Source organism: Penicillium soppii (assembly GCF_028829465.1).
Source record: "Penicillium soppii strain IBT 18220 chromosome Unknown utg000004l, whole genome shotgun sequence".
Taxonomy (NCBI): domain Eukaryota; kingdom Fungi; phylum Ascomycota; class Eurotiomycetes; order Eurotiales; family Aspergillaceae; genus Penicillium; species Penicillium soppii.
The window spans coordinates 2,602,499-2,626,921 of NW_026643234.1; the positions used below are offsets into that span (position 1 = coordinate 2,602,499).

The 24,423-nt window shown below is 51.5% G+C and overlaps 5 protein-coding genes across 5 annotated transcripts; 2 read left to right on the forward strand and 3 right to left on the reverse strand.

Moving 5' to 3' along the window:
- Window positions 1-122: 122 nt before the first annotated feature.
- N7529_004397 (trifunctional fatty acid synthase subunit FAS2) lies at window positions 123-5,803 on the reverse strand (the record flags this gene model as incomplete). Its single annotated transcript, XM_057239924.1, has 4 exons — window positions 123-233; window positions 294-5,230; window positions 5,288-5,345; window positions 5,366-5,803. 4 exons carry the CDS (start codon window positions 5,801-5,803, stop codon window positions 123-125), a joined length of 5,544 nt encoding a protein of 1,847 aa, XP_057099219.1.
- A 1,239-nt stretch (window positions 5,804-7,042) lies between these two features.
- N7529_004398 (tetrafunctional fatty acid synthase subunit FAS1) lies at window positions 7,043-13,297 on the forward strand (the record flags this gene model as incomplete). Its single annotated transcript, XM_057239925.1, has 1 exon — window positions 7,043-13,297. One exon carries the CDS (start codon window positions 7,043-7,045, stop codon window positions 13,295-13,297), a length of 6,255 nt encoding a protein of 2,084 aa, XP_057099220.1.
- Window positions 13,298-13,542: 245 nt separating this feature from the next.
- Window positions 13,543-15,744, reverse strand: N7529_004399 (transcription factor IIF subunit TFG1; the record flags this gene model as incomplete). Its single annotated transcript, XM_057239926.1, has 3 exons — window positions 13,543-14,019; window positions 14,077-14,364; window positions 14,416-15,744. 3 exons carry the CDS (start codon window positions 15,742-15,744, stop codon window positions 13,543-13,545), a joined length of 2,094 nt encoding a protein of 697 aa, XP_057099221.1.
- A 524-nt stretch (window positions 15,745-16,268) lies between these two features.
- N7529_004400 (rRNA-processing protein UTP21) lies at window positions 16,269-19,601 on the reverse strand (the record flags this gene model as incomplete). Its single annotated transcript, XM_057239927.1, has 5 exons — window positions 16,269-16,877; window positions 16,928-17,566; window positions 17,629-17,874; window positions 17,937-19,433; window positions 19,488-19,601. 5 exons carry the CDS (start codon window positions 19,599-19,601, stop codon window positions 16,269-16,271), a joined length of 3,105 nt encoding a protein of 1,034 aa, XP_057099222.1.
- A 799-nt stretch (window positions 19,602-20,400) lies between these two features.
- Window positions 20,401-24,417, forward strand: N7529_004401 (inositol polyphosphate kinase VIP1; the record flags this gene model as incomplete). Its single annotated transcript, XM_057239928.1, has 3 exons — window positions 20,401-22,849; window positions 22,915-24,259; window positions 24,312-24,417. The coding sequence occupies 3 exons, from the start codon at window positions 20,401-20,403 to the stop codon at window positions 24,415-24,417; spliced, it is 3,900 nt and encodes a 1,299-aa protein (XP_057099223.1).
- Window positions 24,418-24,423: the final 6 nt, after the last annotated feature.

Here is a 24,423-nt window from a genome sequence, read left to right on the forward strand (position 1 = left end):
AATCTAAAACCATAAATCACAATCATTACGTCTCAACTCAAGACAGGATGTTGCCTCGAGGATCTATATGCGAACAGGAAAAGAGAGAAAAAAGGACAAGAACACGACACGACACATGAGGCTTAGAACTGCGACACAGCAACGGCAACAGCTTGCGAGTCGCTGTGGCTGATGCTGACGCTGACCTGCTTGACGCCGGCATCTTTAGCGGCGGTAGCGGCCGCACCATGGAGCTAAGAAATATGTCAGTTTTGCTGAACATTGAATGTCAGGATGAATAAGATTGTGCTTACTTTTACAGTGGGAGCGCCGTTGGCATCAACTCCAATTTCAATATCCTTCAAAGCGGCACCGGCACCCTTGCTGCTGACGCCGAGAGACTTGAAGACAGCCTCCTTGGCGCTCCATCGGCCTGCGAACGAGGACTGGGGGGAGGGAGCCTTGCGACAGTAGTCCTGTTCACTCTGAGTGAAGTTGCGCTCGACAAAAGTCTCGTTCTCAATGTTGACGGAATCGATGTGCTCGACGTCAACACCGATTTTGGAGTTCTCGGCGGCGTTGGCCTTGGCGAGGGACTCAACGGTCTGACGAGTGGCCTCGGACTTCTTAGTTTCGGGGGAAGCGGAGGAGTACTTGAGCTCAGAGGTCTTCTTGTCGAGAGCCACACGGTAGTCGGGGTTCAGGAAGATCTTGCTCTGGAGGTCATCCTCGTAAGGAGCCTTGTTCTTGGCAACGAAGATGCTGTTGTTGATCAGGCCGTTGTGGAAGTAACGGTAGGCCTTCTTCTGGCGAGCTTCGACCTTGGTTTTGTAGGCCTGGTATTGAGCCTGGTCAAGAGTGGCGTACAGGTACTTGGGGTGGATACCAATGACCTGAGCACCCTTCTGACCGAAACCGAAGGACGTGACGGAGAATGCCTTGACACCATCGGTCTGGATGCTGCGGCTGGGGTAGACGATGTAGTCGAACTTCTCCATAACCTTGTCAACGTTGTCGGCGTTACGGTTGCCTGGAACGAGACCACTGTCCAAGACCTGCAAGCAGCCGTTGAACATCCAAGCACCGGCAGCACCCTTGGGGTGACCAGTGAGGTACTTCTGGAAAATTCCCATCAATGCGTTACCCTTGGTACGTCCAAGGTGCTTCATCTGCTGGCAAATGACATCGGACTCGTTCTTGTCGTTGGCGACAGTCGAGGTACCGTGGAAAGAAGCAACATCGATGTCATCGACAGTAAGACCCCAAGTGGCCAGAGCACCACGGAGGGGAGCAATGCGAGAGTCCTGCTTCCAGAAGTTGTTGCCCAGGCTATACTGAGCATCTTTCTCCTGGCGGATGGCCTCACGCTCGATGTGTTGAGCACGCTCCTGCAAGTACTCGGCCTCGTTGAAGGTCTCATCGCTCTGAGCCTTCATGGCGTCGGCCTCCTCCTGGAGGTAGAGCAGTTCGGATTCTTGCCACTCTTTGATCTGCTTCTTACGAAGATCCAATTGACGGCGGCGGTACTTGATATCCAGAAGAGGGGATGGGAACTTGCCGGGATTCTCACGGGCGGTGGTCAGGACACCTTGGCCGGGAGCAGGAACGGAGCGTCCGATCTTGTCAGTGGCGGTGGTGGTCAGGGCAATGATACCGTGGATGGGGACACCCATGTCGAGAGCAAGCTGAGCAGTCATGATCAGTTGCATACCGCAACCCTGGGACTCCATGAAGCCAGCACGGGTGGTAGTAGTGGGGCGAGACATCTCCTGAGGGGTACGACCGTGGGCGAACTCATCTTCAGCATTGCTGGTGGCCTTCATGTTGGCGAACTCGTAAGAGCCCTCCTCCTGGAAGTCATCGAAACCACCGACAAAGCAAACACGGGCCTTGCCCTCGACAATGGTCTCGTAACCGATGTCAACAGACTCGACAGCTGTGGCACAAGCACCGACGGGGGTCTTGATAGGACCAGTGGAAGAAAGGAGCAACATGTTGACCCAAGCACTCATGGTGTTGATGAAAGACTCCTGCAAGATATCCTTCTGCAGGGGCTTATCTAAGAAGCGGTCCTTGTACATGCCACGCAGAGCGTGGGTACCACCAATACCGGAACCTATACAGTTACCAACCTCGGAAAGGTGGACATACTTGTAGAACTCGTAGGGGTCGGTGATACCAGCGGATAGCATAGCCTCAGCAGTGCAGACCAAAACAAAGAGAGTGACAGGATCGACCTGCTCGATGATATCATCGGGGATACCATAGCGGCTAGCGTCCCAGCCAGTGGGGACCTGACCAGCGACAAGGCGATCGAATTGAAGCGCCTTGGGGATGAGCATAGTGGCGCCCTTGCGAAGGCGAACGGTATACTCGCCAGACTCGGGGATCTCGAAGATCTCGACCTTGTCTCCGTGCTCACGCTTGAATTCCTCGGCAGTCTCCTTGGAAGACTCGAAGGGCTCGAGGTCCTCCTGGATGACGATCTCCTGGAGAAGCTGCTTCTTCTTGGGGTCATAACCCTTGAAGAGCTCGGGCTCGATGAGACGAATACCAGTGTGTTCCAGGATGTGCTTCTCATATTTGGGCTTGACATCCTTATCGTCGACAGGATCGCCAGTCTTGGCATCAACCCAGCCGGAGTAGGCCTTGCCCTTGAGGGGACCGTTGTGGTGCTTGATTAGACCCATGATCCAGGCCATCTCGACGCAGCCCTCCAGGGAGAACTTGCCCTTGGACTCCATCTCCCAGCGGGTGCGAGAGTTACCCCAAGGACCCACCTCAGAGAAACCGGTGACAACCACAACCTTGTCCAGGTTAACCATGCCCTTGAGAGACTCGTTGAGAGGCTTGACTTCCTTCTCCCAGTCAGGTAGGTTGGGGAACTCGAACTTAATGTTGGCACGGGGCTCTGCGACGACCTTCTTGTACAACACACCGCTGTCCTCGCCGTTGACAACCTTGTGCTCGATGGCAGTCTCCTTGATGACAGCCTGGCGGACATCGCTGGTTTCCATGATGTCGGTGCGAAGCTTGGTCATCAAGCCCTTGAGATCGGGGATGAATTGAAGACCACCGTTGAGATCGGCGAAGACGGGATCGAGCTGACAAAGGTTGACAATGGCAGGAGACATCAGACCAAGAAGGTTGAAAGCCATCTCCTGCTGGGAGAAGGTGCGGACACCCAGCTTCTCGACACCTTCGGCAACCATGTTATTGCCACCCATGAGACCAGTGCCACGGGTCCAGCCAATGACGGCACCACAGATAGTGAGGTAGTGGCTCCAATTCTCGGAGTACCAGCGGTTGAAGAGAGTCTCCAGAGCAAGCTTGGACTCGGAGTACAAGCCGTCATTACCGAAAGTACCGTGGTTAGGGGACAAGGGCAGGATGACCTGAGCGGGGCGGGTCTCGAAGCCATGGGCCTGCTTGTGGGTCTTGATAGAACCCAGAAGACGGAGCAGGTTGGTCAGCATGATACGGTGAGCCAGTTCCGACTTGGAGTCAATAGAGTCGATCTCCCGGCCGTTCTCGGGAATGGCGGCAAAAGGAACGACAAAGTCTAGATCCCAGCCAAGACCCTTCTTGGCGTCGTAGATGTATTCAATCAAAGCCTCAACATCCTGCTTGCTACCCTGGTTGAAGGGCACGACAACCAGCTGGGAGCCACGAGCACCGTAGCGGGCGTACATGGCCTGGTAGTATTCGGTGACCTCACGCGAGAAGCGACTGGTAGTGACAATTACCTTGGCACCACCACTGATCAGGCCCTGCAAGACCTCGGCACCAATGGAGCCGGCACCTGCGCCAGTCATGAGAACGTTCTTGCCCTGGAAGCTGAGACCGTTCTTGGCGGCGGACTCCATTACATTCAAATAGATGCCAGTGAGCTTCTTGTTGTAGTCCCAGCCGTGGTCGGTCTTCTTCTTCAAGTGAAGGAAGGGAATAGTCTCAACCTTGCCGGGGCGAGCGGGAGTGTGCTTGGGGCCGTTACGGCCACCCTTCTTGGCGTGGCCGTTCTCCTGGGGTAAAATCTGGCTCTCATTCATGCCAAGGGCGTGCACAACATCCTTGTACAAAGTATCAAACTGGATCTGCGACGATTTGGAGAGGCGATGCTGCTTGCGGATAAGCTTGTACACATTCTTGAGGTCGTTCTGGACCTTGGTTCGGTTGCTGTACTCGGAAATAGGGCCTCCATCGGCCATGTGCTTGACGTAGTGCTCGAGCTTGCGGGCGCTGGTCCGAGGAGTCTCCTTGTAGCTAATGTTGCCACGGGCATCAATGGTGGTTTGAGGACCAGTGGGGACAGCAACGTCTTTGTAAACAGGGGCAACTTCGAGAACTTCACGGCAGTTCTCAATGAGCTGCTGGCCGAGTTCCTTAGCCAGCTGGTAGGTCTCGCCACGGTCAGCGGGGCAGTTGTCGATGTGGTACTGCATGAAATCGAGAAGGAGGGGGTTGGAGCGGTTCATGATGCGGATACACTGGCTGACAATTTCGCGGTCCACAACCTGGAGGCGGCCAAAGATAATATCGTAGTACATGCTCAAGGCATCTTGACGAGCCCAGTTCCACGAGGAGTCGTAAACACGGGCCTTCAGCTGGTCGAATGAGGGCTCAATGCCCGAGGCGTAGAAGTCACCGTGCTCTACCTGCCATAAGTCCAGCTGAGCCTGCAGCGCCTTTTGAGTCTCCTGGGAGGTGACATAGGCCTTCTCGCCACCACGAAGATCCATCTTGAGGTAGCGGGCAATAATCTCGAGCTGCTGCTTGAACAGAGCGCGTTGATCCTTGGTCAGGGCATCGATGGCAGCAGGGTCCATCACCATACCACCGCCGCCACCGCCGCTATCACCACCAGCAACGGGAGCCGAAAGGTTGACTCCGGCGCTGGCAGCATACTTGTTGGCAACGTCGTCAAGGTAAACCTTGGCATCGGCTTCCGCTCCCAGACGGGCAGCCGGTTCCATAGTGAGGGCAAGGAGGAGCACACCGTCCTGGCGGCCAGATCCCAAACCCCACCGAGTTTCCAAATATTTTCTAACAGAGGTGATGTTGAAGCCACCAGGCATCTTAGAAGAGACCATTCTGGCGATGAGGGAAGAGGACTGCTTTCCCAATTGGCCGTTGAAAGTGGCCTGCATGGAGGCACCAAGCTCGTCAAGCGGGACATCCTCGGGTTTCTCTGGCGTGGAGCCGAACTCCTTACCCAGATCACCAAGGATTTCATTCTGTAATGTGGACTTGCCTGTTTTTTTTTTGGTGATCAGCAATGTATTTTTTACCAATAGCATAAATAACCTACCTCCAACAAGATCCTTAATGGCTTTTGACAATGGCACATCTGCGAGGCCTTTCTTTAACTTTTGGGCAACCAGTGTACGCAGTATATCGACTGCTGTGACGGGAGCATCTTCCACTGCGGCAGCGGGGCCTGCACTCGGAGGTGGGGGGGAGGGGCTCCAGCTGCAGGGGCAGCAGCCGGTGCTGATGCAGGGGAGGAAGTGACCTCCGGGGTGGGCTCGGGCTCGTCCTCCACGGGGTCAACATCGTAGTAGATTTCCTTGGCGTCCTTATTATAGCAGAGAATCTGGCGCTGAACTGAAGTAGCGGCATCATAAGCCTCATACTTGGAGGCTAGTGTCCGTCGTGCCATTCCTCCAAGAGTATCTGCAGGACCGATTTCAACAATGCGCTCGGTGCGCTGTTCGGCGAGGATCACATCCTGGGTTTCGATCCATCGAACGGGAGAGGCGAACTGGTAGGCAAGTAGCTCCACCAACAAAGTGTGGGCGAGCTCTTGTTCAACTTCCGGACGCATGGTGAGAAAGATATGGGTATCAATTGATTAAACAGAAAGACGGAATTAGGGACACACGTCCTGGACGGAATTCGTCGAATGGCCAGGCGAGGAAGAGTGGTAAAAAAGAATATGTAGAGGAATATTGAGGGGGAAAAAGAGAAGATTAGAATAGGAGGTCAATCCTATGAGCAATTGTCAGTGTAAGTCCCTAAGGCAATTCCCAAAGAAAGAGAGAAGGGAAAAAAAGGTGGGAAGGATAAGAGATGCGGTATCCAATAATACCGGATGGTAATTTTCCCACAGCTTTTGATACCAATTCAATACCGAAGCACCAGGAAAAGAAAAAGACAAAAACAAAAAGGTACCACTCACCCCAGATTTAAATTGTGAATGAAATCAAAAGAAAAATGAAGAGGGGAAAAAAGGGAAGTCCAAGAATAATAGGTATCTCTTAGGTAGAATAGAATTGACCAGCGAGATTCGGAGGAATGGGATGAGAAATGAATTTGGTGAGGGTTGTTGGGGTGGTTCCAGGCAGATCTACTAAATAAGTAAGTACGTAGTAGTATGCGGCAATGCGCGGATCGTTTGACAGCTTAATTATACTTGAGATCCTATAGGATATGAATAAATTAGAGATCCCAACATAAAGTCACCACCTTAGAAATCAGATGATAATAAGTATAGTTCGTATAGTTTGAAGAATAATTTTAATATTATATAATATATATAGACAGATAGATTGTATAGATATATGTAACTAGTTCTGAAAATGCAGTAAAAAAAATACCTGTATGTATGTAAAATGGATGTAATTCTCAATCCTCAACGGGTTCAACCCAAGTCACAACCCATTGGGGCGGGTCTGATGTCGCGCTAAGCTACTTTGAGCTACTTGCAGTTCAACAGCGGATCTTTTTTTTTTCCTTTCCTTATTGCTTCACTCCCTAAGTCTTCCAATTGCTTTGGATCTTCTACCCTTTCTATTTTTTATTTGTATATCTGTTCAAATTTGTGTTTGGCCTTTTCTTTTCTTTATTCCCTTGATAATACCCCCCAACCTGTCTCCCCGGACCCTCAGGACTTAAGAAAATCACAAGAGGTTTAAAATCAGTCAGTACAAAATCCCTCCACCAAAACGCTACTCTCAATTGACAACAACTTTCAGGAAAACCCCCCTCTCTTAATTTAGGGTCCTGATCTCTCTTCTTCTCTCCCTTTTTTACATACATTCACGAACATAAAGAGAGACCAATCATGTACGGCACATCAACCGGTCCCCAGACCGGGATCAACACCCCTCGATCCTCTCAATCTCTCCGCCCTCTTATCCTCTCGCATGGCTCCCTCGAGTTCTCTTTCCTCGTTCCTACTTCGCTTCATTTCCATGCATCTCAGTTGAAAGATAGCTTCACCGCCTCTTTACCCGAGCCTACAGACGAATTGGCCCAAGATGATGAGCCTTCATCAGTGACCGAGCTGGTTGCCCGCTACATTGGTCATGTGGCCCACGAGCTGGATGATGAAGATGATGCACAAGGCAACTATTTGGATGTCCTGAAGCTCGTCATGAATGAATTTGAGCGTGCCTTTATGCGCGGTAACGACGTTCACGCCGTGGCAGCTGCGCTCCCCGGAATCGTTGCTAAGAAGAACCAAGTCGTCGAGGCATACTACGCTGGGCGAGCTGCTGCGGGCCGGCCCACCAAGCCCTACGACTCGGCCCTGTTCCGGGCGGCATCTGACGAGGCCGCAGGGATCTACTCCGTGTTCGGTGGTCAGGGCAACATCGAGGAATACTTTGATGAATTGCGCGACATTTACACCACCTACCCTTCTTTCGTCGAGGAGCTGATCACGGACTCCGCTGAGTTGCTTAAATCCCTCTCCCACGAGCCCGAAGCTAGCAAGCTCTACCCCAAGGGCTTGGATATAATGCAGTGGTTGCAGGATCGGGACGCACAGCCCGACATCGATTATCTGGTCTCCGCTCCCGTCAGTCTGCCGTTGATCGGTTTGGTTCAATTGGCCCACTACACAGTCACCTGCAAAGTCCTGGGTCGCCAACCCGGTGATATTTTGGAGCGATTCCTGGGTACAACGGGTCACTCCCAGGGTGTGGTGACCGCTGCAGCTATTGCTACTGCCACCAGCTGGGACTCCTTCCGCAAAGCCGCCCGGAACGCTTTGACTATGCTGTTCTGGATTGGTCTGCGCAGTCAACAGGCTTATCCCCGCACCTCTATCGCCCCGTCTGTTCTCCAGGACTCGATTGAGAACGGCGAGGGTACCCCTACCCCTATGCTGTCCATCCGCGATCTCTCTCTCACCGCCGTTCAGGAACACATTGATGCTACCAACCAACATTTGCCTGAGGACCGACACATCTCCGTCTCCCTGGTCAACAGCGCTCGTAACTTTGTCGTGACTGGTCCCCCTATCTCGCTTTACGGTCTGAACCTCCGCCTGCGCAAGGTCAAGGCCGCTACCGGACTCGATCAGAACAGGGTGCCTTTCACTCAGCGAAAGGTCCGCTTCGTCAACCGTTTCCTCCCTATCACTGCTCCTTTCCACAGCCAGTACCTCTCATCGGCCTATGATCGTATTATCGAAGATCTGGAGGATGTTGATATGCCCGCCAAGTCTCTGGTGATCCCTGTCTTCCACACCAAGACCGGAGAGGACCTGCGTCAGCTCGGTGACGAGAATGTTGTTCCCTCGTTGGTTCGCATGATCACTCATGATGCGGTCAACTGGGAGCAGGCTACCGTTTTCCCCGGTGCTACCCACATCCTTGACTTTGGACCCGGCGGTATCTCCGGTCTTGGTGTGTTGACCAACAGAAACAAGGACGGTACTGGTGTCCGTGTCATTCTCGCTGGTGAAATGGATGGAACCAACGCTGAAGTTGGCTACAAGCCCGAGCTCTTTGACCGTGATGAACATTCGGTCAAATTTGCCGTGGATTGGGTCAAGGAACATGGTCCTCGCCTTACCCAGACCTCTACAGGTCAAACTTATGTTGACACCAAGATGAGTCGTCTGTTGGGTATTCCTCCAGTGATGGTCGCTGGTATGACCCCCACGACCGTCGCTTGGGACTTTGTGGCTGCTACTATGAATGCTGGTTACCACATTGAGCTGGCTGGTGGTGGCTACTACAACGCCAAGACTATGACCGAGGCTATCACTAAAATCGAGAAGGCCATCCCTCCTGGACGTGGTATCACCATCAATTTGATCTATGTGAACCCTCGCGCCATGGCCTGGCAAATCCCTCTCATTGGTCGGTTGCGCGCCGAGGGCGTTCCCATCGAGGGTCTGACCATCGGTGCCGGTGTGCCCTCCATTGAAGTCGCCAACGAGTACATTGAGACTCTGGGTATCAAGCACATCGCCTTCAAGCCCGGTTCCGTCGACGCTATCCAGCAAGTCATCAATGTTGCCAAGGCCAACCCCAAGTTCCCCATCATCCTTCAGTGGACCGGTGGCCGTGGTGGTGGCCACCACTCCTTCGAGGACTTCCACCAGCCCGTGCTCCAGATGTACAGTCGTATCCGCAAGCAGGACAACATCGTGCTTGTTGCTGGCAGTGGTTTCGGTGGCTCTGAGGATACTTACCCCTACCTCTCTGGTAGTTGGTCCGCTAAGTTCGGTTACCCTCCCATGCCCTTCGACGGTTGTCTCTTCGGTAGTCGCATGATGATCGCCAAGGAGGCCCACACTTCGTACAACGCCAAAAAGGCGATCGCCGAGGCCCCTGGTGTGGCCGATGAGGAATGGGAGAAGACTTACCAGAAGCCCACTGGTGGTGTGATCACTGTTCTGTCTGAGATGGGTGAGCCCATCCATAAGCTCGCCACTCGTGGTGTTCTGTTCTGGCAGGAAATGGACCAGAAGATCTTCAAGCTCGACAAGGCCAAGCGTGTCCCCGAACTGAAGAAGCAGCGGAACTACATCATCAAGAAGCTCAATGATGACTTCCACAAGGTTTGGTTCGGTCGCAACACTGCTGGCGAGGCTGTCGATCTGGAGGACATGACTTACACCGAGGTCGTTCACCGCATGGTCGACCTCATGTACATCAAGCACGAGTCTCGCTGGATCGATCCCTCGCTCAAGCGGTTGGCTGGCGACTTCCTCCGCCGTGTTGAGGAGCGCTTCACCACTGCCGAGGGCCAAGCATCGCTGCTCCAGAGCTACTCTGACCTCGATACACCCTATCCTGCTGTTGACAACATTCTTGCTGCCTATCCCGCAGCTGCTGATCAGTTGATCAACGCCCAGGATGTGCAGCACTTCCTGCTTCTTTGCCAGCGTCGCGGTCAGAAGCCCGTGCCCTTTGTTCCCGTTCTTGATGAGAACTTTGAGTTCTTCTTCAAGAAGGATTCTCTTTGGCAGAGTGAGGATCTTGAGGCTGTTGTTGATCAGGATGTCGGCCGTACCTGTATTCTTCAGGGTCCGATGGCTGCTCACTTCTCCAACATCATTGATGAGCCTGTCCAGGATATTCTTGACGGTGTTCACCAGGGCCACATCCAAGGCCTTCTGCGTGATGTCTACGGTGGTGACAAGTCAAAGATTCCTGTCATTGAGTACTTCGGTGGACAGCTTCTGAACACAGAGACCGAGCCAGAAATCGATGGTCTCACCATCTCTGAGGAGTCAAACAAGATCAGCTTCCGCCTGTCTTCTTCTCCCTCTGCGGTCCTGCCAGACCTTGACCGCTGGCTGGGTCTTCTTGCCGGCAGCGTCTACTCCTGGAGACACGCTCTTTTCTTGGCTGATGTCTACGTTCAGGGTCACCGCTTCCAGACCAACCCTATGAAGCGCATCATGGCTCCTACGACGGGCATGCTCGTTGAGATCTCCAATCCCAACGACCCTGCCAAGACTGTTATCAGCGTGCGCGAGCCCTACCAGTCTGGCAAGCTTGTCAAGACTGTTGAGGCCAAGGTCACCGAGAACGGACAGATCAGCCTCACTCTCTTCGAGGGCCGCACCGCCGAGAACGGTGTTGTTCCTCTGAACTTCCTGTTCACTTACCACCCCGAGACAGGATACGCTCCTATCCGTGAAGTTATGGGTGATCGCAACGACCGCATCAAGGAGTTCTATTACCGTATCTGGTTTGGCAACAAGGACGTGCCCTTCGACACACCCACCACTGCCACATTCAACGGTGGCCGTGAGACCATCACTTCTCAGGCTGTTGCCGACTTTGTTCACGCCGTTGGCAACACCGGTGAGGCCTTCGTTGATCGTCCTGGCAAGGAGGTCTTTGCCCCCATGGACTTTGCTATCGTTGCAGGCTGGAAGGCTATCACCAAGCCCATATTCCCTCGCACCATTGATGGAGATCTGCTAAAGCTGGTCCACCTGTCTAACGGCTTCAAGATGGTTCCTGGCGCCCAACCCCTCAAGGTCGGTGATGTCCTGGACACTACTGCCCAGATCAATGCCGTCATCAACCAGGAGTCTGGTAAGATGGTCGAGGTTTGCGGCACCATCAAGCGTGAGGGCAAGGCTATCATGCATGTGACCAGTCAGTTCCTCTACCGGGGTGCCTACACCGATTTCGAGAACACGTTCCAGCGCAAGGATGAGGTCCCCATGCAAGTCCACCTTGCCACCAGCCGCGATGTTGCCATCCTCCGCTCGAAGGAGTGGTTCCGCATGGACGACTCTGACACCGAGCTCCTCGGTCAGACCCTGACTTTCCGTCTGCAGAGCTTGATTCGTTTCAAGAACGCCACCGTCTTCAGCAACGTCCAGACCATTGGCCAGGCTCTCCTTGAGCTGCCTACCAAGGAGGTCATTCAGGTTGCGTCCGTTGAATATGAGGCCGGTGACTCTCATGGTAACCCTGTCATTGACTACCTCCAGCGTAACGGAACCTCCATTGAGCAACCGGTGTACTTCGAAAATCCCATCCCTCTCAGTGGCAAGACCGCTCTGGAGCTGCGCGCCCCCGCCTCCAACGAGACCTATGCTCGTGTCTCCGGTGATTATAACCCCATTCACGTGTCGCGTGTCTTCTCTAGCTACGCCAACCTTCCTGGAACTATCACCCACGGCATGTACAGCAGTGCCGCTGTTCGCAGCCTTGTCGAGACCTGGGCTGCCGAGAACAACATTGGCCGTGTTCGTGGCTTCCAGGTATCGCTGGTTGGCATGGTTCTGCCCAACGACATGATTACCGTGAAGCTTCAACACGTTGGTATGATTGCTGGTCGCAAGATCATCAAAGTCGAGGCCCTCAACAAGGAGACCGAGGACAAGGTTCTTCAGGGCGAGGCAGAGGTCGAGCAGCCAGTCACCTCCTATGTCTTCACCGGTCAGGGTTCACAAGAACAGGGCATGGGTATGGAGCTCTATGGAAGCAGCCCGGTTGCTCAGGAGGTTTGGGATCGCGCTGATCGCCACTTCATGGAGAACTACGGTCTGTCCATCATCGACATTGTCAAGAACAACCCCAAGGAACTCACTGTGTATTTCGGTGGTCCTCGTGGTAAGGCGATCCGCCAGAACTACATGGCGATGACCTTCGAGTCGGTGAATGCGGACGGATCTATCAAGTCTGAGAAGATCTTCAAAGAGGTCGATGAGAACACCGCTTCCTACACTTACCGCTCTCCAACCGGTCTGCTCTCCGCCACTCAGTTTACTCAGCCTGCTTTGACTCTGATGGAGAAGGCCAGCTTCGAAGACATGCGTTCCAAGGGCTTGGTCCAGCGTGACAGCAGCTTCGCTGGTCACTCTCTCGGTGAATACTCTGCCTTAGCCGCTCTGGCCGATGTCATGCCCATTGAGAGCTTGGTGTCTGTTGTGTTCTACCGCGGTCTTACCATGCAAGTTGCCGTCGAGCGTGATGAGCAAGGTCGCTCCAACTACTCCATGTGCGCTGTCAACCCCAGCCGTATCTCCAAGACCTTCAATGAGCAGGCCCTGCAGTACGTTGTCGAGGTCATTGCTGAGACAACCGGCTGGTTGTTGGAGATTGTCAACTACAACGTCGCCAACATGCAATACGTTGCTGCTGGCGACCTCCGTGCTCTTGACTGTCTCACCAACCTGCTGAACTTCCTGAAGGCGCAGAACATTGACATCCCTGCCCTCATGGAGAGCATGTCTCTGGAGGATGTCAAGGAGCACTTGGTCAGCATCATCCAGGAATGTGTCAAGCAGACCGAGGCCAAGCCCCGTCCTATCCAGTTGGAGCGTGGTTTCGCCACAATCCCCCTCAAGGGTATCGATGTGCCCTTCCACAGTACCTTCTTGCGCTCTGGTGTCAAGCCTTTCCGTTCTTTCTTGCTGAAGAAGATCAACAAGACCACCATTGACCCCAGCAAGCTGATCGGAAAGTACATCCCCAACGTGACGGCCCGTCCCTTCGAGATCACCAAGGAGTACTTCGAAGATGTCTACAAGCTCACCAACTCCCCCCGCATTGCTTCTATCCTGGCCAACTGGGAGAAGTACGAGGAGGGTAACACCAATGTTGAAAAATGATTTATTCATCTTTGTTGATTCCCCCTCTATAATGTTCTTGATAGACCTTGTTTTTTTCATTGGGTCATTATGTGATATGTCTCAAAGCATTGGAGTTTTATGTGCATGTAAATGAATTATTTTAGTTTCCCAGTTTTAATATTATGTTATCTTCTGAATAAGTGACATTCCTTATACTCTACCCCCGAATTGGAAATAGATGCAAAGACGTTAGAAGTATTGTTACTAAAAGCTATTTGCCATGCTCAATTTCCATTTCCCTTCAATGTGCCTGGGCGCAGCATTCGATCTTCCTTGCCGTAAACACTAACACCCCTGACAATTGCGATGAACTTCCGATGATTCTCCTTAGATTCGCCAATGCGAGGACGGAATATCTTCAAGAGATCACCACTAAGAATGCCGGTTGCTGGAATCGCCGCGTGGATTTCTCCAGAAGTTGGGAAAGTCTGATTGCCGGAACTCGGAGTCGACACACCACCCTGGTGTTTCAGACCTTCGGGGCTGCTGGCACGACTTCCAGGTACTCGGCCACCTGCCATGGGACTAGCAGCCCGGGAGCCTTGCGGGGTGCCAGAACGAGAACCTGTGGGAGGGTTGAGTTTCAACTTCTTGATCTTGCCACTTTCAGTCATTTCTGCTCCAGATCCGGCACCAGTGTCGACATCACTGCCAGATCCAGCGCCACCAGGAGGAATGTTTCGAACACGTTTCTTGCCAGTCTAGCATGGTTAGTTTATATGAACGATATGGGCCACTTGAAAACATTTTACACATACTTGCATGACCGATGGTGAAATTGGACGCGATGGAGGCTGGGATGTAGCGGAGTGCATGTTTTTGGCCTTCTTTCGAGAGGTATCGGTACCGCTGGCATCGGAGGCGTTCGGCGACCCAAGTCTCTTCCGAGATCCAGCCGCTTTCTTCAGGGCATCTGTGTGTTTGGGTCGACCGGAGGGCGTATTGGTGCCCTTGGTGGAGGTTCCAGACTCTTTCTGATTCTTTTCCTCTTCTGCCTTCTTCCGCTCTTCTTCCTTGGCACGCTCTGTCTCGCTGTCATCGGAGCTCTGCACACAGTTAGATCAAATCAATATAATGTGATGATGTTCACGACCCACCTCCTCGTCCGAGTATGGATTGACATCCGAGCCACTGCTGTAATCGTAGTTTCTTTCTCTCTTCTTCAGCGCCTTACGCACGCCCTTACCCAGCACACGTCGAGCCTCACGCTCTCGCTTCTCTCGAACTTCTTCTGCGTCGTACTCCTTCTCATCCTTCAGATTGAACACGTTCGCTTTGAGCTGGTCTTCTTTGATTCTCTTTTCGGCCTCTTTTGCATCCTCGTCTTCGTTGAAGAGGTCATCATGCTCCTCATCGTCTGCGAATCGATCCTCTTCAAAGTCCATTTCGCCAGCCTCCAGTCCCTCGCCTTTGCCCGCCTGTATGCCTTGCTTTCCGGCGTAGACTTTCCGCTGCTTGCCCCAGGTTTCCATTTCTTTCTCTTGTTCCAATTGCTGCTGCTTTTCCATGAACCAACGCGGGTCTTTCACTCTCTTGGCCATGAATTTCTCGGCTTCCTCAATCGTCAACGCCTTGAAGTTGCTCTTGGCACTGAATTTGTACCACTTCTCGGCCGGAACCATTCGCATCTTGCCATTGTCCAAAATGAACACTGCGTGTGTTTCGGACAAAGCAGCTTCGTAGTTTCCTACCCAGGTGTGCTGGTTATCAAAATCTTCCAAGTGCCATGGCAAAGCCTCTTCGTACTTGATTCTGGCTCTGGCGATCTCCTCGGGTGTCATGTCTGACTTGAAAACTTGCTGTGTCTTCTGTTTGGGGGCGTTTGGTCGTTTCGAAGTTGATCCAAGCGCAGGAGCAATCTGAGCTAGGTTCTGAGCGCGCTCTTTCTCGCGTGCATCTTTCCTGGCATCATATGCTTCACGTTCGGCTGCATCCATCGGCTCGCCATCCACCTCGGTTCTGCCCGAATTCGAATCTTGTGTTCGCGAACGCGGGTCCCGGCGGTGAAGTCGAACTGGTCGTGTAAACTGAGATTCATCGCGTGGGTCCACGCTTTTCTTCGAGGCAAATCGTGCAACATGGTGCTTCATTCCCTCCAGTAGAGCTCGCTTTGTTGTCACAACCGGATAGTCAAAGTATTTGTCGCTGAGTAGAGGTCCACTGAATCCGTTTGCCGACATATTATTGTTTGAAAGCTCTATCATAGGTCTGTCTGACTGGAAAACGTTGGCAGACTCCGATGGGCGCGAGGGCAACGTCTTGGTAGCTGTCCTGTAGCCACCCACGGCAGCTGTGGCTGCTTTGGGGAGAGGCCTTCTTTTGGGTCGAACCAATGGATCTGCTGCTTTTGGGCGGCGCATTCTCATCGGTGCGCCATTTGGTCCCGTTGGGGTTCGAGCGTTTGAGGGATTCGTTGGAGTGGACATGATGCCGACACGCGAAAGGGATCTGGATGCGGAATAATTCGGCCTGTCAGAGAGGGAAGGTGAATAAAAAGAACTTCAGGGCTCTCTTCGCGACAAGGCGACGACCGATGGAGGGATGGAAGTGAAAGAAAGAAAGAGGCGTGATGATCGACGTATGAAGTGATTAGGTAAGCTGTTTAGCCGCCAGCACTCTCCGCCGTAAGGCGACCTGCGACTTCGAGTTGACATCCAAGTACTATATCTACATATATAACTCTCACTGTTCTCAAGTAGGTTGATCAAAAACATAATATGTATAGTCTTAAAATGTAAATCAAGGTGCAACTATCAATAAAAAGGTTCAAAAAGATATATCCAGCACTCAGAACATATTTCGCGCGAGCACCTTGAAGTATATAATTTGTAGAATAATCAATAAGATGCATATATTCATGAGCCCAAGAGAATTAAAACTGAACAATACCGCAACTGTCGCGAGAATTTCCTATCCAAAGATGTGGCTAGCTCTTTTGCTCCAAATCATCTTACCGAGCTGATCGCAAGAATCCTACCACTCCGCGACAGTATCCCACCAATTCAGCCAAGCGTTTACCCTCTTGCTCCTGCTCATGAGCCCAAGCCGCGAGAGTTTCTTGCAGCAAGCGATACTCGGGCTCATCACGATCAGAGCTGAGACTAATAGTGTCGGCATGAATCTTCAGGAAGACTGCCATCCACGCATTGACCATTTCAAAGTCTCTCTTGGACTTCAGGCGATAAGTCAAAGCAGTGACGAAACCAGACAGCTCAGAATGCCCATCACGCACTCGAGGATCTAATGAACGGATCTCAAGGTCTGCCTTAGCTGGAGATAAGGACTTGAGATGATCAATAAATGAATCGAAGTTGCCGGACTGGTGGCCGGATGCCAATGACCGAGTGAAAATAGACTGGGGGGAACTGGAATTCTCGCCATTTTGCAACTTGGCAATCCGCAACCTTTCGGCTTCAGCGCTCTTTGCTAGCAATCCAGGATCGGCGTCCTTGCCGGCGTTTTCGCTAGCTGACTCGGGCCCACTAGAATTGAGCAGGGAGGGAAGGAAAAAGGGTGCCTTCTCAGGTGCCTTAGGGGCTTCCTTGGGCCGGTTGCGTTCCTGTGGAAATGTTAGCTAGAAAATTGGACGATTGTAGAGATAAATCCTACCCGAATAGTATCCAAATGGATCAGTGCCTGCCACCTGCTCTTGGGGACGAGACTGAGGGTCATCATATCATGCCGTAGCTGGTCTGTTGCCAACACTGGGCCATCTTCCTCATCTTCCTCAGGAGTCTCAACAAATGCTGCTTCGATAAGACCAGCACCGCCTTCTCCTGACGTTGCCGGGATCCCAACGTTTTCAATGACGCTCTCGTCCAAATTTTTGGTTGAGATAGGCATGAATAGACTACGATTGCTCCAAAGACTGACGCCGATGCCACCGGCGTGTGCAGTGGCAAGGAATTCACCAGTTGATGACATGGCCAAGGCAACACAGGTACTCGACACTCGGAAGATATCAATGAGATGTCCAGTAGGTAAATCCCATACTCGGACCACCGAGTCCATCGAGGCCGCAACGATCCATCGTCCATCATTGGAAAAGATGAAATCGTTGACTTGGCCCACACATCCCCAGAATTCACGCACCAGCTTTCTGGTCTCAAGATCAATCACGCGGATTGAAAGATCGTCGCAGCTGAAAGCGACTAGCTCACTCGCCTTGTTGTAGCGAAGTCCGGTAATGGCAGCCATTGGATTCCAATCTAGCTCATCAATGAATTTTCCGGAGAGAAGATCCCAAAACTGCGAACAATCAAACACGTCAGTCATCTGAGGAGATGTTAAAGGACATTGGTGGGTATTACCTTTACTTTACCGTCCAAGCCACAGCTAACGACAGTCCGGTTCAAGCTGTCAATCATCAAGCCAGTCACTGCCTTGGTGTGCTTTGAGGCTTCAGCTGTTGAGGCAAAAACATTGGCCTTGCGTGAAGCTGGGAGTCGAGCCGGGAAACTTTGTCGGTGCTGACCCGATTGCATGTTAAACATGTCAATGGATCCTCCTGCTGACCCAATAACAGCAAAAGTGCCACAGTGTGAGACCGCGACGCTCTGTAAGTAAATTGAATTAGCAAGGATTCAAGAGTTGCTTCCATGTTCAAGTTGTTGCTTACCTTGACCTCTGTTCCATCGCTGGTCGCAAAGGCCCATCGACCTGCCTTCTTTTTGCCCCAGAACCAGGTACGTGCGAACTTGTCACCTCGGTGACCAGTGACCACGCTTTCCCAGCCAGTTGTATTAGAAGCATCGGCGTTTGTTACCTTCGGGTTCGACCAGATCGGGCCAGATGTGGTGATGCCCATTCCGCCATCACGGTTGAGACTGCAGGCGATGCATGTGACTTCAGGGGCTTTAAGATCCTCTGATGACATGGTTTGTGAGTTGGCCGACGGGCCGGCCTTCTTGGCCTTGCGCTCCAAGCTACCCTGTGAAATCTCGGTGTGCTGGCTGTCTTTGCGCAAACTGAGGCCCCAGAGGCTGCAGTCCTTGCTTGCACTCAGAAGCCACTTACCGCCTGAGTCAGACCCGTCCGAGGAGCCCGGCAGGAAATCAAGAGCGCTGACGGCAGCTGAGTGTCCGTTTCTTGTGTGAAGTGGCCTGGGGATGGGTGAGAAGGGAGTTTCGTCGAATATCCATGTCTTGAGAGAATTGTCGTCGCCCGAGGACACGATTACTGGCTGGCCATCAAGGAACTCAGCACGGTTGGCACCCATAGCCTTTTCACCACTTGAGACACGATGGGCTCCACGAAGGATACCCGCAATACGACCTCCGTTGTTCAAGTCCCAGAGCGTGATGTCACCGCTGCCATTCGATACCGTGGCCATGACACCGGAGCTGCGACCATCATGGCCAGCGCCTAATCCGTCGCTTCGGAACGTTATAGATGTCACAGGAAGACCCCGCGAAGATGCGTTTTTCAAATTCAAGACAAGCTGGCCTGAGTTGACGTTCTGAATTGATAATGCTCCGCTCTTGTACGCAACGGCAACGAGCGATAGAGCAGGCGTGGGCTGGATCGCTGTCACGGGACCGACGTCTGGCGAAGAAGGGGGCAGTGTGTGAATCAGTTTCCCACTGCGGAGGTTCCAGATATCGACAGCACCGTCCGATCGACCCACAAAGATCTTGTTGAGATAAGTCGGCATATTACACATGACACCAGTGTAGATTTGCTCCCGGGAGGAGCCTTGAATAGACTGAGGTCTCATGCTAGCATAATGCTCGTATGTGCCGGTTTTCCAAACTTCAAGGCCCCCAGCCCAGCAGCCGATTACCCATGAGCCAAATACAACCAGTCGTTCGAGGGGCCCTTTCAGATCTGCGGGGCTTTGGAGGGCTGCAACCTTTTTACCACGCTTGAAAACCCAGATCCCGCCAGGGGACTGCGGCCGAAGATGGCCCCAAGCTGCGAAGACCTTATCTTGCCATGCACATGTCGCCGTGATGATCTCCGGTGTTCGGGGTCGACTCAGGAAGATGAGGTTCAGTCCTTTGCGCAAATCATAGGTCTGCAACGAATGTCCAACAGAGGTCGTGATTTGATAGGTTGATTTACCCAGACGCACTGAGGTGAAAGGCACGGGTGTAGGTGACACCAATCCTAATGTCTTTATGGGAATACGGTCAGCCTAAAGAAAGGAATCAATTATACCTCGACTTACACGAAAAGGAGCGAAGATTTTTGAACCCCGTTGTCCAACATTATTGCCCTTGGAAACCCGCTTTTGCCGCTTCGCCAGAGGCAGATCGAAATTATCGTTTGGCAAAGAAGGCATGGTGAAAGTGTGGTATTGTAAACAAAACGATGGGAATATCTGAGTCGTTACGATAACACCAATTGCCTATAGCCAACCGTCAAACAACTGAATCGCAAGTTGGTCAGCTTAAGCTTGATGGATATCCATATCTTTTTTTTGCTGTTTTTTTTTCTGCCCCGCCTAGCCTACATTTAGACCGCCTTCCTTTTCAGACAATTTACTTAGTACTTTGCACACAAGTTATATACGAGGCAAGATTGTATTGAAGGTAATATATAACATCATATGGATCAAATCACTTTATATAATACTCATTGCAACACAAGAGATACTGGATATAGAAAAATACACATGTACATACGTCTGTGAACGTAAATTGTGCTAGTTGAATAACTGTATTAGCTAACTAGACATAGTTAGGTAGTTACTGAATTAGTTATGAGTATCCATATGTTGTACTTAAAGGTCTAACTATTCCAGTGCAATAATACTTCATGTAGTATTTAGGTCCAAAAATATCCATATATAATATACAATGAAATACCGAGGAAAAAGAAAAGAAATTGACCATATACATGAGCCAAGAATTGGAGATGAAACCCTTCTCCGCCTGCAAAATCCGGGACCCCATTATTTGATAAAGGAGCTGTTCCTCCTGGAGAATGACTACCGCTGTTTCCCCAGATTCCACCTTAATGCCTATGGCTGAATTGAATACCTGATATTTCCTTCAAAATATCCCGGGCATAACTTTTCTTGAACTCCCCGCCTTTTTTGCCCCTCCTGCCTCCTGCCCGTTCGGCCTACTCTGTCTCCAATGGAAAGGACCGAGCACAGCAACGGCTCTTCTGCCGGGCTGGACTCCTCGCAACCTCCCACAGAGCCCAGTTCAACAGCAGGTCCCCCATCGTCCGACCTGGACTCCGATTACAATGATCAAACACCTACAGGCCTCGTTCCCGAACCTACCACTCTGGTCTCGGTCAAGTCCACCCAACATACAAAATCGTCACAAAGCCAATCCGCAAAAGTTGAATCGGGATCCGATCCTCGCTCTACCAGCATACTTGGACAGTCTGCGCGGTCCTCTAGCCGTGCACCTAGAAGGTTTAGTGGAAGCACAGCTCCTAGCACGGCTGGCAGCTCCATCAGTGAAGTTGAATCCAGCTCTCTCAAACCATGGAGAATTGGTGTCTGTGCCTTGGATGTGAAAGCCCGCAGCAAACCTAGCCAGAACATCTTGACTCGTCTCCAATCGAGAGGCGATTTCGAAGTAATAGTGTTTGGAGACAAGGTGATTCTCGATGAAGCAGTGGAAAATTGGCCAGTGTGTGACTTCTTATTGGCTTTCTTTTCGGACGGATTCCCTTTGGACAAAGCCATTGCGTACGCTAAACTCCGAAAACCCCTTTGTGTCAATGACCTGCCGATGCAAAAGGTTTTGTGGGATAGGCGACTTTGCCTGATGATTTTGGATCATATGGGTGTTCCTACTCCCAAGCGACTGGAGGTCAATCGTGATGGCGGTCCGATGCTAGAATCACCCGAACTGGGCCAACACATCTACCAATTGACTGGCGTGAAGCTCCCAGGCCCTGAAAATGGAATCGGTGGCGGTGTCCCTCGAACCCAGCATGTTTCAATGTCCGAAGACGGTGAGGCTTTAATCGTTGACGGGAAAGTTTTCAAAAAGCCCTTTGTCGAAAAACCTGTCAATGGTGAGGATCACAACATTCACATCTACTTCCCGAATGATCAGCAGTACGGCGGCGGCGGAAGGCGACTGTTTCGAAAGGTGGGCAATAAAAGCTCTGAATATGATCCCACCCTCTCTGTTCCAAGGTCTGTTACGGAAAAGGATGCAAGTTATTTGTATGAACAATTCCTCAGGGTCGACAATGCCGAAGACGTGAAAGCATATACAGTTGGGCCAGACTTTTGCCACGCTGAGACACGCAAATCTCCCGTGGTTGACGGTCTTGTCCGTCGCAATACCCATGGAAAAGAAATACGATATATCACAAAACTTGGCAAAGAAGAGGCAGTAATCGCTTCAAAGATCTCTAACGGATTTGGTCAGAGAATCTGTGGATTTGACATGCTCCGTGTTGGAGATAAGAGCTATGTTATTGATGTTAATGGCTGGAGTTTTGTCAAGGACAACAACGACTACTACGACAAATGCGCCAACATTCTTCGGGATATTTTCTTGAATGAGCGACGCAAATGCGAAGGAGTGACCGAATCATCCGAGCCACCATCTCCAGACATGGGTTCATCCAGAAGAAGCACAGTAGGATCTCATCGTCAGGCTTTGAAGACACTCTTAAAGTCCCCTAGCACTTCCAGACTCTACGGCAATCAATGCTCCCACAAAGTTTCGGAAAACCCTCCCTCCGATGTCTCCACTTGTCCTCCATCAATAGCCTCCTCATCTGTGGTAGAGGGTGCTGATTTTGGCGCTGCTCTCAGCAAATTGAACTCCAGGGATGGCCACACCTCTCGGGGTTACAGCCCCTCAAATTCGAGATCTCCAGCTCTTTCGATACAGCCTGCCAACGAGGAAGCGCTTCCGCCCCTCCCAGCTTCCAAGCACTCCTGGAAGCTGAAAGGCATGGTCGCAGTGATTCGGCACGCTGATCGAACCCCAAAACAAAAATTTAAGTTCACGTTCCACAGTCAACCATTTGTGAATCTGTTGAAGGGCCACCAAGAGGAGATAGTAATAAAAGGAGCGGCTGCATTGTCTAGTGTCTCCGATGCTGTCAAGTTGGCCATGGAGAAGGGCTTGGAAGATATGGAGAAGCTGAAGCTGCTCCGTACATCCTTGGAGCAAAAGGGCGGTTGGCCCGGAACAAAAGTACAAATCAAACCGATGTTCCGGAAACGAAAGCCAGAAGAAATGAAAGAGCAAGAAAGCTCTCCCGCTGTCTCTTCCCCGTTGCCCGAGGGAAAGCTCGGCGAGGAACCTATTGCCCCTGTGCCAGGTGCGGCGGCGCAAGATAGTGAGGAACTGCGCAGGTCACAAACTCGAAGTGATTCTATTTCAGGTGCCACCTTCTCTCGATTCTCTGCTGCCGAGAATGACTTGATCCTGGATAAACTCCAGCTTGTGATCAAATGGGGTGGCGAGCCCACTCATGCTGCGCGTTACCAATCGCAAGACCTTGGGTTGAACATGCGGGATGATCTCAAGCTGATGAACAAAGAAGCATTGAACAATGTTCGTATGTTCACGAGCTCGGAACGTAGAGTGAGCACCAGTGGTGAGTTGAACACATTTTGCTTCATCACTTTACCATCATTGTTAGCTAATGAAACCTATCAACAGCACAAATCTGGGCTTGTTCCTTCTTGGACCAGAAGGATATCCCCGAAGACTTGATACAAGTTCGGAAAGATTTGCTCGACGATTCGAATGCCGCCAAGGATGTCATGGATAAAGTCAAGAAGAAGCTTAAGTTGCTTTTGCGAGAAGGCTCTGCGCCGTCGCAATTTGCCTGGCCCAAGGACAGCAATGTCCCAGAGCCTTCAGTTGTTCTCGCTACGGTAGTCGAGCTAATGAAGTTCCACCGGAGTGTGATGCGGCACAACTTTGAGAAACTCAGCAGTTCACCGAACATTTTCCCAACCACATCTAACGACCCTGAGAATCTAGCCCAGCCAAACTCCGAGGATCCACAGTTGGATGGTCCTGATATATCCAGCATTCAGGGCCGCTGGTGTGCGGGTGAAGATCCTCGTCTTTTCAAAGAACGATGGGAGAAGCTTTTTGCAGAGTTCTGTGACACCGAGAAGGTTGACCCTAGCAAGCTTTCCGAGCTATATGACAGCATGAAGTTCGATGCGCTTCACAACAGACAGTTTTTGGAGTGGGTCTTCATGCCCCCCGACATTGCTCGCGATGAAGAAGAAAAGGAAAGCATCAAGAGCAAGAGCACGGTAAAGTCTGATGCAACTGTGGACGGGAAGCCTGTCCAGGAGGGTGGAAATGACAAACCCGAAGAGCGCGCCGAAAACCAGACGTTTGCGCATCGCTTTGGGTTGAAGAAACGCATGCATGCGCCTGAGTCGCTCCCGCACCTTCGGGCCCTGGATGATTCATACGATCATTATTTCAAACTTTTCCCTGGTTCCAATTCCTCGAAGTGTAAGATGGATGAGCGGTTGTCGAAACTTCGGGAATTGTACAAGTTGGCCAAGGTCCTCTTCGACTATGTGACGCCCCAGGAATACGGTATCACCGACAGTGAGAAGTTGGAGATTGGTCTGTTGACCTCTCTTCCCTTGCTCCAAGAGATTGTTCGAGACCTAGAAGAGGTGCAGGCTTCGCAGGATGCCAAGTCCTTCTTCTACTTCACCAAGGAATCTCACATCTACACCCTTTTGAACTGCATTCTAGAAGGTGGAATTCAAACAAAGATTGCCAGAAGTGCAATCCCAGAACTTGACTATCTATCTCAAATTTGCTTTGAATTATATGAGGCCCGTGACAGTGAATCGGACTCATACTCCTACTCCATTCGGATCTCAGTCAGCCCTGGATGCCACGCTTTCGACCCTCTTGATGTGCAACTTGATTCTAGACACTCCATCGGTTGCGCCCCTCGGCGCAGTTTGACGGCTCATCAAGATTGGAAGGAAGTCATTGAGACACTGAAGGCGAAGTTTAACACGTAAGTCTTTTTACACTCGAGAATCTCCAGGATCATTGCTCATTACATATAGGGTGGAACTTCCCAAAACCTTCATTGCGGTGAATTTGAGCGATAAACATATATCTCATGATGAGAATTCACCGTCTCGTGGAATCTCCTCGACTCAAACTGAGTAAAAATAA